We start from the raw sequence: 15,102 nt of genomic DNA, 5'->3' as shown, positions 1-15,102 counted from the left end.
AAGCAAACCTTAAACCCAACAACGACACTAGTACGATGGGTAAGGATAAAACCCCCAAATGTGTGTATTCGACACTCATGATACAATAGTTTAATTCTCAAATTTATTTTCCGAGACTCACATAGAGTTAACATTTCATTTACCATTTTCAAGATCAACTTCATAATTTTCTTAAGTCAACATGTTCCATCACTTATTCCAAAAACACTTTTCCCTTTTCACAAAACCGATTACATTCTCTTCATTTTACAAAATCAATTCCATGGATAATAAGCCATAACCCAACTTGATTCAATATGTTCATTTCAAAATAACCCCAATACCATAATTAATCCCTTAACTGTTAACACCTCCTACACAACTCATATTAACAATAGAAATTTACTAACATTGTTCAACTGTAAATCCTTTTTATTTTATCAAATCAAAATATAATTTAGGGCTTTCTCTTCTTTCAACAATAACATACTAATTTTACTCTCTAATTAGTCCAAACCACAGTCAGTGATAACAAAACCATTCTCAAACAACCAACCCTAGGTTCCCCTCATGATTTTCAAACAAATCCAACATGGATCTGATTTTCATGCAATACAAAATTACCACATGTCTATCTATAGACGGAGTATTGAAAAAGAACAAAGAAATCCCTACCTCAAATGGAGAAGATGAAGGCCAAAAACCAAAGTGCTCCAAATCGCCAAACTTCAAGATTAAAATGAAGCCCTCAACCCACTCTACCTTTCTTACAAAGGACTTAGTCTAGATTTACACTAGAGGGAGATGAAAACCTAGAGAGAAGGTGTGTAGGGAGAGAGAGAAGATGGTTCTAGGGTTTTGAAATCAAAAGGGAGATGAACAAGTGATATTGAAAGGTTGTTATTAAAGCCCATTAATTGGAAAATGAAAGGACAAGTTAGAATTAAATGAACACTAACTAGCATTAAATGAACACTAACTAGAATTAAATGAACACTAGTTAGAAATATGAATGGACAAGTTTGAATATGAATGGACCACTAATAAGGGTAGTAACTAAACTACTAATAAGGATATTAAATGAACAAGTTTGTAACCACTAATAAGGATATTAAATGAACCATTATGAAAATTTAATGGACACTAACCCTTGGTTTCCAAACACAACCAACGTGTTTTAAACCTACCCAACACGACCCAAGACTCATATACAAAGAGTAAAGGATGGAAACTAGAAAAAGACAACAACACATCCACGGAACCGAGTCTGAAATACAATTAAACAATGAAGGGAAAACTGGGATCGCTATAGCTCATTTACACTTATTCAATTTATAGAAGGAATGGTGGTGAGCCTCACTATCCTCAGGCAATCTCTGGACTAGAGAGAGGACCCAGCTCATTTACACTTATTCAATTTATAGAAGGAATGGTGGTGAGCCTCACTATCCTCAGGCAATCTCTGGACTAGAGAGAGGACCCAGCTCATTTACACTTATTCAATTTATAGAAGGAACATCATTTTGAGACTAAGTAATGTTAGAGATTTAAAAAAATTAATTAAAATTTTTATCAAATATCTCACATAGGTGTGAGACCCACACAATGTGAATCCCATGTGAAACATTTGGCAAAATTTTTAGAATCTCTAGCATTTTTGTTTAATAATTTTAGAAACATTAAATTGACAGACAAAACAGTTAAAAAAATAAAATGTCATATTCAAATAATAATTATTTTATTTTTTCTTTCACAATTATCAAATTAACTACAAAAATAAATAAATAATTATCATTTTTAATACAATTTTTTTAATCAGATTAAAATAATTAAAAAAATTAACTAAAATAACAAAATTTCTACATTAGACCTAAATATGATTTTAATGTTTTCCTTTCAAACATGTCAAAAAATGGACCAAACTGTGCCTAACTCTTTAGAGGATTGTTTAATCCTTATTTTACGGTGGTTACATTTATGGCTCATTAGAGAATATTCATTTTTTGTTTTTACAGAGTAGGGAGAGAGTATTCTATCCAATTGTGTATGGGGCAGACCCAACAGGGGCGCAAGATAGCAGTGATGCAATACAGAGTGTATTGGAGGATGCTTTACAAGTGCAAAATGGGATTGAATTGTTGCCTGGAATCAAAGATTTGGGTGGTGTTGTCATTGATTTGCAAGGTGGCAATTACTTGATCTCTAAACCCATAAGGTTCCCTTCTGGTATTGGCAATTTCTTGGTACCCCTCTCTCTCTCTCTCTCTCTCTCTCTCTCTCTCTCTGGGAGTCGCATGGCGCAAACGTTTTGCTTTTGTTTCAAACCTTTTTTAATTTTATTTTTGCACTGATTGATCTAAAGAGTTTTGGTGATCTGTTTGATTTTATTTCTGATTGTTGAAAAAGTATAGGATAAATTACACTGAAACCCCTAAGGTTTGTCCTATTAAGTCTCAACCCATTATCACCATTATAATTAATAGTCTCATTTCATAAATCCCTACTTAAAAAAAAAAAAAACAACTAGTAAAAAAATAGGGGAAATTACATTGGAAAAAAAAAAGTAAAGCAAAGAAAAGAAAAAAAATAAAAAAATAGAAGAAGTAAAGTAAAGCAAAACAAGAAAAAATAAAGTGTATAAATTCAATGTCTTTTTTATACTAACGTTAATTTTGTCTAAATAATTACAATGACAGGGGGGTCAGTAAAATTTTCCAAACATCAGGGGTGATATGTATTGTTAAAATAACTGATGTATTATTATTGATTGATGTATTACAAGATTGATTAATTACAATTCCTATACAATCTATATATAGAAGAAAATGTGGTAGTAGGTGTAGTGGAGGTGATAGTGGGTTAGGTGAAGTGGAGTGTGTGGTGAAGTGGAGGTAGGTGAAGTGGAGTGTGTAGTGGAGTAGGTGAAGGTAAATTCTAACAGCCCCCCGCAAACTCAAGGAGGATAGAAACTAACCAACTTGAGTTTGGAGAGAGTTACAAAACAAGAAAATACATAAAAATAAAAAAGGATAGGAGACACTGTATGGTCGTGTCAGACCGTTGGTGAAGACACTGTATGGGGTGTCATAACGTTGTAGAGGACACTGTATGGTGGTGTCAGACCGATGTAGAAGACAGTTTATGGGGTCATGTCGGACCGTTGTAGAAGACAGTTTATGGGGTCATGTCGGACCGTTGTAGAAGACAGTTTATGGGGTCATGTCGGACCGTTGTAGAAGACAATGTTGTGACAGTTTACGGAGTCTTGCTGGACCCTTGTAGAAACTAACCGGAATCAATGTCGGGACAGTTTACAGAGTCTTGTCGGACCCATAAAGGAGCTAACCGGAATCAATGTCGGGACAGTTTACAGAGTCTTGTCGGACCCTTGTAGAAACTAACCGGAATCTATGTCGGGACAGTTTACAGAGTCTTGTCGGACCCTTGTAGAAGCTGCACCCTCAAAAGGTGTGCCCAATTTTTCAAAAGGCATGCCATCAAAAGGCGTGCCCAATTCATCAAAAGGTGTGCCGAACATGATGGCGAGGCACGTGGGCGCCTTGGCTTGCGTGCCCGTTTGTCGGCTGGTGGTAAGAGGCGCGCGATGCGCGTGGCTGCCTTGGCTATATAACCAAGACGAAGGCTGAGGCTGAGGCAGAGAAAAAACTGAGAGAAACCTCTGAAAAATCCTTCGTGTTGCTGAGAAAGATAGTTCCGTTTGCTGAGAGAGAGTCTGTAATACTCTGTTGCCCAGAAAATAGTCTGTAACACTTTGTTGCCCAGAAAATGGCCTCGTCCTCGTCTTCCCGTGGACTGCTCACCCTCTTTCCCGACCTCAACGAGTCAACAAGAGAGAGAACTGGTGCGGTGGCACTGGAATCTCAACCAAGCGCCCCGGAGTTTGCTCCGTTGAACTTTCCGATGCGGTCTGTGGAGCAAAGAATGGCAGTGCAGTCAGATGTGGAGGCCAACCAGTATACTTTAAAGACATGTGTGGAAAGCATGACGGCGGTCACAAATTTGTCGAACCGGCTGCAGAGTAGGACAAATGAGGTGCAGCATTTAAATTCCCAGCTGGCTCTGCTCCAACGCATGTATAAGGATGCGCGAGCAGAGATCAGTGTGCTGAAAGCAGAAAATAAGGAGCTGAAGCGGAAGGCCACCGTGATGTTCCGATTTGGAGGTCCGCCATATGCTGCAGGGGAAGAGTATGGGGGAGTGAACGTACTTGGTGGACAAGGAAGTTCCGAGGCAGCACCGTCAAGGACCGCCCAGGACGGAGGCAAAAAAAAGAGACCGGCAGCAGAGTAAAGAAGAAAAATCCCACTGTGAGTGTGGGTGTTTTGTTTTGGTTTGTGTTTTGTTGTTGTTGTTTTTTTTTTTTTTTTTTTTTTTTTTTTGTAAAATGGTGATCGGGGTGAGCCCCAACATGAATAAAATGAGTATGGTAGCAGTTCTTCTTCTTCTGTTTTTTTTTTTTTTTTTTTTAATAATAATACAATAAAATAGAGAAAGAAAACAGAGAAAAAGATGATGATGGGGGTGCAAAACAGTGTGTGTCCGGGTCAAAAGATGGAATAAAAATAAATATAAAAAAATATGAGTGGAGAAGGGTGGTGTGTAAAGTGTGAAATGTGATGATGAGATGTGTGTGCGCCTCGTGTATGGGTGCCCAGCTGCCCCCCCTTCAAAATGCAACCCGAGAGAGAGAGCCTTTTTTTTATTTTTTATTTTTTTTATTTTTTTGTTTTTTTTTTTGTTTTTTTTTTTTTTTTTTGTTTGGAAAACCGTGCGTGTGTGTCGGGTGTGTGTGCTAAGTGTGTTGTAGCCCAGATGCTCTCTGTCTCCACCAAAATAACAAAGTAATCATCTGGAATCTCCTTTGCCCTTTCCCTTAGTTCCCGGACTTGCTCATCAAATCCCTCAGAAGCAGGATCGGGCAGAAAATCCTGTGGTTGCCAACATTTCTCCAGAGATTGTGGACGTGCTGGGTGCCGGGCTTGACACCCCAAGAAGCGAAGGAGTCGGAGGGCAATCGGGGCTTGAGCCAGTCGGAGAGGGACTGAGGTGTGGCGAAGCGGTGGATTTGGAGGAAGAAACAAGGAGATTGGTGTTGGGTTTGGAGGAAGAAACAAGGAGGAAAAGAGAGAGAGCAGTGAGGATGAAATCAGGGAGAGTTGAGGAGTAGCGCCACCAGGGCCACGTGGCTCGAATCCATGGCCTGGAGAGAGAATCCAGTGGCGGAGCAGTCGAAGTTGGCGTCGTTGACCAGATCCTTGATCGCCTCCATGACCTTCTTCAGCAGACTGCCCTGAACAAGCCTCAGCTCCAACATGTTTCTTTCTCGGAGTTGTTTGATTTTCCGGGAAAGTTCAGAGCTAGGGTTTGTGGGAAGAGAAGAGAAAAACAAAAAAAAAAAAGGTGTGGGTTTCTTGTGAAGATTGCTTGGAATGTGGGGTTGTTGTTGAGATATAATCAAAAAAAAAAAAAAAAACTGAGGATGTGCAGATCAACAGAGGAGGAAGGCCGATGACCATGGAGATGGAGTCGCCGAGGAGAACGGAGAAAGAAAGAAGAGGGCTAATAACAGAGTTCTTCAATAGTGAGGAGAGGAAGATGAAGTTACAGCGGAGTCAGGTATGTGTAAAGGTCCGGCGGGCGGCCAAGGCGAGGCTGCCGCCCGCCGGGGAAGCAGAATGACCAGGTTCTTAACCTTGCTCTGATACCATGTTAAAATAACTGATGTATTATTATTGATTGATGTATTACAAGATTGATTAATTACAATTCCTATACAATCTATATATAGAAGAAAATGTGGTAGTAGGTGTAGTGGAGGTGATAGTGGGTTAGGTGAAGTGGAGGTAGGTGAAGTGGAGTGTGTAGTGGAGTAGGTGAAGGTAAATTCTAACATGTATTAAATCCAAACCTTAACGGTGTAAATATAATTTACTAAAAAATATAAAACACTTTTATAAAAACAAATATAAAATAGATATTTTGAAATGTTTAAAAATTATTGCCGTTCTCAAATGGGTGAAATCATCTGAAAATAATAAGTTATTTTTTCAATTTTTTCCACCAAATTAAAAAAAAAAAATACAAAAAAAAATCTGAAAATCAAGACTGACCTTTAAAGTTTTTTTTTCACATCGCACATATGAGTTTTTGCCAGGTGGCCATGCCAGCATGTGTCCTGCGTTTCATGCATGAGAATGAATGCATTAACCAAAGACAGTTCTTTAATTCACATCATTAATGTCTCTTTATTCTCAACCTTTAACACCTAATATTAAATTGAGCAATTTTAGAGACGGAAAGAAATTATTAAAGTCCTCTTGTCGCATTACATGTCATACGTTACATGATATTTCATACCATTCATGACTCCATATACGATCATAAAATTGGCAGAATCTACTAACACAATACTTTGATACACACAATCTACGCCATGTGAAACCTGAAAACTTGAATAACTTTTGCTAGATACAAGGTTAATTATAAGGCTCATATTGTCCGACTTCTCTTTGAAGGGAGGATTGAATCCATGCAATTTGCCCACCACACTCATTTCAATAATTTACATTATTCATCTCTTAATACCTCATAGTGTGTAGATTACGGATTTTTTTTATTTATTAATTGAAATCACATGATACATTATATTCGTCTTAAAAATATATTATATATGTCAGTTGATATCCTTGAACTACTGCACCGCAACTAATACCGATTTGCAAGTGTTTTTCCATCTCTCTATTCATTTTCATTCTAAAATAAGCAATGTTGGCCGGGCTTTCTAGGTACAAGGAGGTAGTTTTAGAGCATCAGACACATTTCCTAGTGATAGACATCTTATTGAATTATGGGCACCAAATTCTCAGCCACTGACGAACTCTGAAGGTTACTTTGATCAAAAAAGCCCGATCTACTATGAGGACATCGCGTTCCGCGACATCCTCTTCGACTCGAGCTATCGTGGTGGAGGAATTTTTGTGATTGATTCAGCTAGGATCCGCATACATGATTGCTTCTTCATCCACTTCACCTCCGAAGGAATACTAGTGCAGAAAGGACACGAGACCTTCATCTCAACCAGCTTCCTCGGACAACGCTCAACAGTCGGTGGTGATAAAGGGGAGAGAGATTTCTCGGGCACTGCCATTGATCTTGCTAGCAATGACAATGCAGTAACAGACGTTGTCATTTTCTCAGCGGCCACGGGAATCATCTTAAGGGGTCAGGCTAACTTGCTCACAGGGGTACATTGTTACAATAAGGCAACAGTTTTTGGTGGTGTCGGGTTTCTAGTTAAATCTGCACAAAATAGAATACACAATTGTTACATGGATTATAATGCTATAGTGATTGAAGACCCATTTCAAGTTCAGGTTGCTAATGGGTTTTTCCTTGAAGATGGTAACATTGTGCTAAAGTCTATTAAAGGTAAAATCTCAGGGCTAAACATAATTAATAACATGCTTAGTGGGGAACTAAAAAATATGGTGCCAATCGTCAAGCTAGACGGGCAATTCACGAGTGTTGATCAAGTGGTGATCGATCACAACAATGTAGATGGAATGAGCCTTAAATCAACAGTTGGGAAATTGGCGGTGTCAGGAAATGGGAAGAAGTGGGTGATCGATTTTTCATCTGTGTTAGTGTTTCCTAATAAGATTAATCATGTTCATTACTCATTCTACGCTCCAGGGGTTAATGTTGTAGGGTTTCCATTACATGCAATGACCAATGTTTCGAGTAATGTTGTGGTGGTGGAGAGTGACAGGGCAGTGACTGGGGTGGTTTCTATGGTGGTTGATCAAAATAATATGGTTGGAGAGAGAAATTTTCTCATGTAATGCATATAGAAAATGTACAATTTCATCAAATTTCATAGTGAAAGTTAAAAGAAAATGTACAATTCCATCAAATTTCATAGTGAAAGTAAATGTTTTAAGAAGAGGAAGCAAATGCTTTCAAGATTATACAAAATGGAATACACTTGAGTGTTGTCATACTCATACACTATAGAAATAATATTTAAATAGTATAGAAGAAGAATAGAGAGTTTCTTGGAGATATTTTATTTTATTATTTTTTTAAAAAGTGTACCCAAACCAAACCAAGCCTTAAGTCCCATCAAATGGGGTCGGCTACATGAATCCTTCTTCTCCACGCGGCCCTATCGAAGGCCATTTCATTAGTCAAATTAAGTAGATTCATATCTCTATTTATAACGCTAGTCAACGTTAATCTAGGCCTACCCCGTCCCCTAACACTTCCATCTACCGTTACAACATTGCATCTCTTCACTACTGCCTCTGTTGGTCAAAAGTGTATAGAGCCAAAATAGAAAAAGTAATTTCTTAACTAAAATATATTAAAATTTAACTAGTTTGACAGAAATCTTCTAACAAACTTCCCCAGATCATCCTGTTTGGGTAAAGCTAAAAAAAACTATTTTTTTGGCTAAAATAAGCCAAAAGGTCCAAAGTCTGTTTGTTCTTAGCAAAAGCAAACAAATGTTGCAAATTCCCACATTCTACTCATCATGCACACAATTCTTCTTGTAGGCACATTGGTTTTCCTTTTGGGGGCTATCACGTGTTTATGATTGCTAGTTTTACTACAAACACAAAAATTCAATGCCTTGTTCACACAATTGATTTCTTCTATTGTACAAAATACCTTATCAGTAATTCAGTATATTCATTTAACAAAAAATGGCTAGCAATTCAACAACTCATTTACTTCCAAGTAAACATTCAATGTCGTGCCTATCACATAGACAAAAAAATCATTTTTTGAAGGATCTTTCATATAAGATTGAATCAGCAATGCACAAACACTAGGCTAAGCCTAACCTGTTGCAGACTTTGCAAGCCAAACAGAAATCTGAAAAGTGATACTCCTGCTCCCTCCATTGCCTCATCTTGATTTGCAATGTTCTGCTCTTGTGGTGGTCCGGTGGTTTTTGAGTATACACCAAACGCATTGTGCCCTGGCTTTGCAAGTTTCACAAACATCACCCTGCCATCAAAATACTGATACAAGAAAAAGGGCATTATATTAGTTTTTAAAGTTTAAGAAAAAAAATAGACAAAAATCAAGAACAAGACAAGAATAGCTAGTAAAACCTTGTGATCCATGCTTTCTAGAGCTAGCAGGGCATCGTCTTGACTAGTGTACTGAATAAAAGCATACCCCTTTGACCTCTTCGCCTTTTCATCCATAACAAGCTTAACTGTCAGTGAAACTAGATAGAATTAGCAAACTTGAAGCATGTAATGGAACAAATAGGTAGACAGGACACTTTTTTTTTTTCAATGAGCCAAGGGAAAAAATATATGAAATGTACCTTCAGCTATCTGGCAAAATTTTGAAAATTCCTTCCTTAAACAGGTCTCAGTGGTGGAATATGATAAATCTGTCATTCATGATGCAAGGGAAGAACTTATGTCCGGGCAACAATTGATGTCATCTTGAAGAGAAATAGAGAATTTGGGCATTCAACAGATACTTAAATAGTCCATTGTCCTTCACTTAGAAGTTGAGATGAGTGCATTGCATCTTTTGAAAGCATTTGAATATATGTACAACTACTCTTTTGCAAGTGTTATGCAAAACCAAACAAATACAATTTCACAATGTCCTCATATTTAATTTATAGGATAGAGAGATTACATATGTGTCTACAAGCTACTAGATTTCCCCTAATTCTACTAGAAAGAAGACTCATAAATAGAGAAGTTTGGCTCTTTGACCATTAAGACTTTTCTATACCCAATAAAATCACAAATAACAATCCAATAATACAGCTTGACCAAAAAAAAAAATTTTAAATCCCTGGATGGATCCATACTTCAACAACCCAAATCTAGCAAAATTGAAAGTAACAAAACCACCCTTAGGGCATCCACAATGGGATAGCCAAAATTGTTTATTAAAGTGTGTTATATGACAAAAAGTGATAAAAGTGGGGCCCAAAAATGTTTGTTAAGATGTGTTAAGAGTTTGTTAATTTTAGAGAGTAAGTGATGGTGCAATGGATGTGTTAAGGGGTGTGTTAAGGTGTGTTAAGATGTGTGTTATATATAGATATATATATATATATATATGTGTGTATATAATAAATAAAATAAATAAATAATTTAGTTTAATCAAAAATTTCAAGCCCAAAATTAAATTTCAAGTCCAAAAAAAAAATCCCAAAAAGTTTTTAAAAAAAAAATTTGCCGTTGACCGGTCAACCCAGAAGACAAAAAACTCACTTCCCCTCCCTCGCTAGAACACTCGCTGCAGATAACAAAAACACTAACAACTGACACTAACAAAGTGGACTAATACTACCCTTAACAGCTCCATTGCACGACCTAACAACAAACACTGCTAGCTAAATCTTAACAACTGACACTAACACTAACGTTAGCAGCTCTACTGTGGATGCTCTTAACTACTAAACCAAATAAAGCCTAAATAAACATGTCAAACAGTCATGAACTAATTAAAAACATGAAATGAACACTCATGTTGATCCCACACTTAATTACAGAAGTCCTAGTGCAATCCATGTAAAATTGGAGCCTTGCCCCTTCTTAGAATATTATGAACTAGACATCCATGTCCTAATGCATTTAGCTAAGCTAATGGTACCACATTATGCATTACAATGCAACTTCTCAATCATGAACATCTAACATGAAAATATATCAGTCATATATTGCAGGAAATTAATCTTGCGACGTTGATATTAGATGAACGATAAAGTGAAAAAAAGAAAATACTGGTGCCTAGCTGTTGAATCAACTGTCAGGTTGGGTCCTTTGCCATGGAAATCCTGAGTGATTTGAAGATTTTGAAGTCTTTGTGAATGGAGTTAGATTTGAGTCCATTATTCTTTTGAATCTTTCTCCATTTTATTAAATACAAAACCGTACCTTCTTAGGCATTCTCTCTCCTCATCTAATCCGCGCAACCTAATGCAAATGCATTAGGCAAAAAATAATAATAATAATCCACCCAATTACTCAATACTACATCCAAACGTATCAATCCAATTAATTGCGTTTGATTGCGACCAAAATTTGATGTTAAGTATGTTCATGAAGTGCTTACTAAAGTAAAATTTCTAAACTTTATTGAAAAAAATAAAATCAGAATGATCATTTATGGATAAAGGAAAGATCTTTTAATTTTTTATTTGACATTATTATACAGGAAAATGATAAGAAAGGCTTGAAATGCTCTATTCCAAAACATCTTAGGCAGTCATGCCTAGTCCATAATTCAACTTAATTGATTAGGGTTTTATTTATTTATTTTCTGTGAAAACCAAAAACTACATTAGAGACATCCAATTTAACCTAAACAATATTGAATTGACAAAATGACTCTTCTTCTTAACAGAACCCATTTCCTAAGTTTTAATTTTTCACATCAAGCAAACAGCTAGTGTTCACATAACTAAATTATAAACTGGAAAGATAATCAGAAACTCAATTATTCCAAGAAGAAAATATAAATCAACCCAGCTAAATAACAGAAACATATATAAAGCAGAAAAGGAAGAAGAAAACATACTTTTAACCATGATCTTGCTTGCGAGAGGGAAATCGAAGAGTGAGGAGGAGGCATGAAGCTTTAAAGATTTGGGTTTAGTTCGAAATTTAAGAGACGCGACAATATTGGGTTGGGGAGTTACAGAGGAACCGAACCAAACTCCTGTAACAGACATAAGGAAATTTTGATGTGTGAATTATCTCGGTGTGTTCTGCTTTTGGGGGTATTATATGAGTGTCAAAAGCAGACAGAACCTAAGGCCGCGTTTGGTTAGCTGCAATGGGGGTATGATATGATATGAGTGTCAAAAGCACACAGAACCGCAATGGGGGTAGTTAAGGGTGGTTTTGTTACTTTCAATTTTGCTAGATTTGGGTTGTAGAAGTATGGATCCACCCAGGGATTTTAAATTTTTTTTTTGGTCAAGCTGTATTATTGGATTGTTATTTGTGATTTTATTGGGTATAGAAAAGTCTTAATGGTCAAAGAGCCAAACTTCTCCATTTCTGAGTCTTCTTTCTAGTAGAATTAGGGGAAATCTAGTAGCCTGTAGACACATATGTAATCTTTCTATCCTATAAATTAAATCTGAGGACATTGTGAAATTGTATTTGTTTGGTTTTGCATAATACTTGCAAAAGAGTAGTTGTACATATATTCAAATGCTTTCAAAAGATGCAATGCACTCATCTCAACTTCTAAGTGAAGGACAATGGACTATTTAAGTATATGTTGAATGCCCAAATCTCTATTTCTCTTCAAGATGACATCAATTGTTGCCCGGACATAAGTTCTTACCTTGCATCATGAATGACAGATTTATCATATTCCACCACTGAGACTTGTTTAAGGAAGGAATTTTCAAATTTTGGCCTGATAGCCGAAGGTACATTTCATATATTTGTTTCCTTGGTTCGTTGAAAAAAAAAAAAAAAGTGTCCTGTCTACCTATTTGTTCCATTACATGCTTCAAGTTTGCTAATTCTATCTAGTTTTACTAACAGTTAAGCTTGTTATGGATGAAAATGTGAAGAGGTCAAAGGGGTATGCTTTTATTCAGTGCACTAGTCAAGACGATGCCTTGCTAGCTCTAGAAAGCATGGATCACAAGGTTTTACCAGCTATTCTTGTCTTGTTCTTGATTTTTGTCTATTTTTTTTTTTTTTAACTTTAGAAACTAATATAATGCCCTTTTTCTTGTATCAGTATTTTGATGGCAGGGTGATCTTTGTGAAACTTGCAAAGCCAGGGCACAATGCGTTTGGTGTATACTCAAAAACCACCGGACCACCACAAGAGCAGAACATTGCAAATCAAGATGAGGCAATGGAGGGAGCAGGAGTATCACTTTTCAGATTTCTGTTTGGCTTGCAAAGTCTGCAACAGGTTAGGCTTAGCCTAGTGTTTGTGCATCGTTGATTCAATCTTATATGAAAGATCCTTCAAAAAATGATTTTTCTGTCTATGTGATAGGCACGACATTGAATGTTTACTTGGAAGTAAATGAGTTGTTGAATTGCTAGCCATTTTTGTTAAATGAATATACTGAATTACTGATAAGGTATTTTGTACAATAGAAGAAATCATTTGTGTGAACAAGGTGTTAGGTTTTATTTTTGGCAACCCCGGTTGACAAAACTCCTTTCAGTTGTATTTATTTTCGCTCTTTTACTTCAGTGAGGCTATGAGTGTTTAGATGCGAATCCAACCCAAATTATGCCTTTCAGAGAAGTTTGTGACGCTAATGCTTTCAAGATTGCCACTTCGCTGATTATGACGGGGATCGAGCTGCCCGGAAGCAAAATGCAAAAATGCATTCAAAATTGCCGGTCCGCTCGAGCGGACATACCCGCGCTCGAGCGAAGAATCCCTGGTTCCAGCAGTTTTGGTCGCCTGCAAAAGTACTGAGATGTGTGATTTCGCGCTCGAGCGGGCTTTCTAGCGCTCGAGCGGACCTCTGTTATAGCACGTGCATATTTTGCTGAAGACGCTCGAGCGGGCTGTTGGGTGCTCGAGCGGAGATCGCGGGACAGATTCTATAAATTCGCGTGTTGGGTCAGATTTTAGGATAACTTCTCCAGATCTTCTTTTTGGGTTTTAGGGTTTATATCTGGGGATATTTTTTGAGTTTTCTTTGATGTTTTTATTGAGTTTTCAACTCATGATTTAAAGAGAGTACATCAAAGGTTTGTTTGTTATACACAAAAGAGAGAGTTGTTCTTCAGTTGTGGATTCTGAAGAATTCGAGCTTGAAGCTTTGGTGGAATCCGGAGTGGCTCATCAGAAAGACAATTCCGTGGTGAAGATGGGGTTGGAAGAGGCACATAGAGGTTGGTTCAATTAGGCGTTGTGGATTCGCTAGGTAATTGAGAGTATACCTGTGTAATTCCTTTAATTCTTCTCAGTGGATTGTCTTATGGCTGTTGCCCGTGGTTTTTTGATCACAGTTGGAGGTGTCCAATTGTGGTTTTTCCACGTAAAATCGTTGTGTCTCTTTGTCTTGATTGTTTGATTGGGATTGTTATATTCTACTTAAAATTGATACATAATCACAAATCAACATCTAGGGGATTTCTAGATTTTTCACAAGGCATTGAATTTTTGTGTTTGTAGTAAAACTAACAATCATAAACACGTGATAGCCCCCAAAAGGAAAACCAATGTGCCTACGAGAAGAATTGTGTGCATGATGAGTAGAATGTGGGAATTTGCAACATTTGTTTGCTTTTTTTGTTTTATGTTTTTTAAAATTTAAAAAAGTTGAAGCATTTAGGAAGTTGTAAAAAAAATTTTACTCTTTTGTGAGTGGATTCTTAGTTTTTTTTTTTTTCGCTGAGAACAAATGGACTTTTGACTTTGAAAAATGTTTGAGGGCCACAATTTTTGTGGCCATAATGGCTCAAAACTGCCAAAACGACGTCGTTTTGGGTGCAAAACATGCTAAAACGACGTCGTTTTGACAGTTTTGAGCCATTGTGGCCAAAAAAATTGTGACCCTCTAGCATTGTTGTTTGACTTTTTGGCTTATTTTAGCCAAAAAAACAATTTTTTTTTACCTTTACCCCAAACAAGATGATCTGGGGAAGTTTGTTAGAAGATCTCTGTTAAACTAGTTAAATTTTAATATATTTTAGTTATGAAATTACTTTTTCTATTTTGGCTATATACACTTTTGTCAAAAATAATAAAATAAAATATCTCCAAGAAACTCTCTAGCCTTGTTTGGTTTGTTTTTCAGAAACAATTTTCTGAAACCTTCTCTGAAAACACATTTCTGGGAGTAATCAAACCAAACAGATTTTCCCAAAAAAATTCTCAGAAATGTGTTTGGTTGTCTTTTTTCAGGATCACTTTTCAAAACAAATTCTCAGAAATCCGTTTGGTTGGTTTTTTCAAAAACACAAAATACAAACACCCCTAATTATGTAAACATGTTTTTTTTTTTCTTTTTTTTTTCTTTTTTTTTTTTTGAGAATGAAGCAAAACAGCACAGATTAGAATGAAATTGATGGATACTCACAGCATGGTCAAGAAATTCATGCAATAAAGCTGTATTTTCTA

General features: G+C 36.7%; 2 protein-coding genes across 2 annotated transcripts in view; one reads left to right on the top strand and one right to left on the bottom strand.

The window, feature by feature from the left end:
* LOC145799220 (polygalacturonase QRT3-like) overlaps window positions 1-7,841 on the top strand; it is a 31,675-nt gene extending 23,834 nt beyond the window's left edge. Inside the window, exons 3-4 of the mRNA XM_082888754.1 lie at window positions 1,995-2,222; window positions 6,786-7,841. Coding sequence (XP_082744880.1) covers window positions 1,995-2,222; window positions 6,786-7,841 — 1,284 coding nt within the window. The remainder of the gene's footprint in view (window positions 1-1,994; window positions 2,223-6,785) is intronic.
* A 791-nt stretch (window positions 7,842-8,632) lies between these two features.
* Window positions 8,633-11,919, bottom strand: LOC145798470 (small RNA-binding protein 11, chloroplastic-like). Its single transcript, XM_082886056.1, has 4 exons — window positions 11,563-11,919; window positions 9,341-9,409; window positions 9,120-9,226; window positions 8,633-9,026 (listed from the first exon to the last, which is right to left on the bottom strand). The coding sequence occupies exons 1-4, from the start codon at window positions 11,714-11,716 to the stop codon at window positions 8,814-8,816; spliced, it is 543 nt and encodes a 180-aa protein (XP_082742182.1). The 5' UTR covers window positions 11,717-11,919; the 3' UTR covers window positions 8,633-8,813.
* Window positions 11,920-15,102: the final 3,183 nt, after the last annotated feature.

The sequence above is a fragment of the Camellia sinensis genome, chromosome 9, assembly GCF_055761805.1.
Source record: "Camellia sinensis isolate YWXY chromosome 9, ASM5576180v1, whole genome shotgun sequence".
Lineage (NCBI taxonomy): Eukaryota > Viridiplantae > Streptophyta > Magnoliopsida > Ericales > Theaceae > Camellia > Camellia sinensis.
The sequence above is the reverse complement of the archived record's forward strand: the minus strand, read 5'-3'. Positions and strand labels throughout refer to the sequence as shown.

Coding starts and splice junctions, on each gene's coding strand:
- LOC145798470 (XM_082886056.1), bottom strand. CDS start 11,716: ATGTCTGTTACAGGAGTTTGGTTCGGTTCCTCTGTAACTCCCCAACCC. Junction 9,227..9,340: donor ATTTTGCCAGATAGCTGAAG/GTACATTTCATA, acceptor TTTCACTGACAG/TTAAGCTTGTTATGGATGAA. Junction 9,027..9,119: donor TAGAAAGCATGGATCACAAG/GTTTTACTAGCT, acceptor TTCTTGTATCAG/TATTTTGATGGCAGGGTGAT.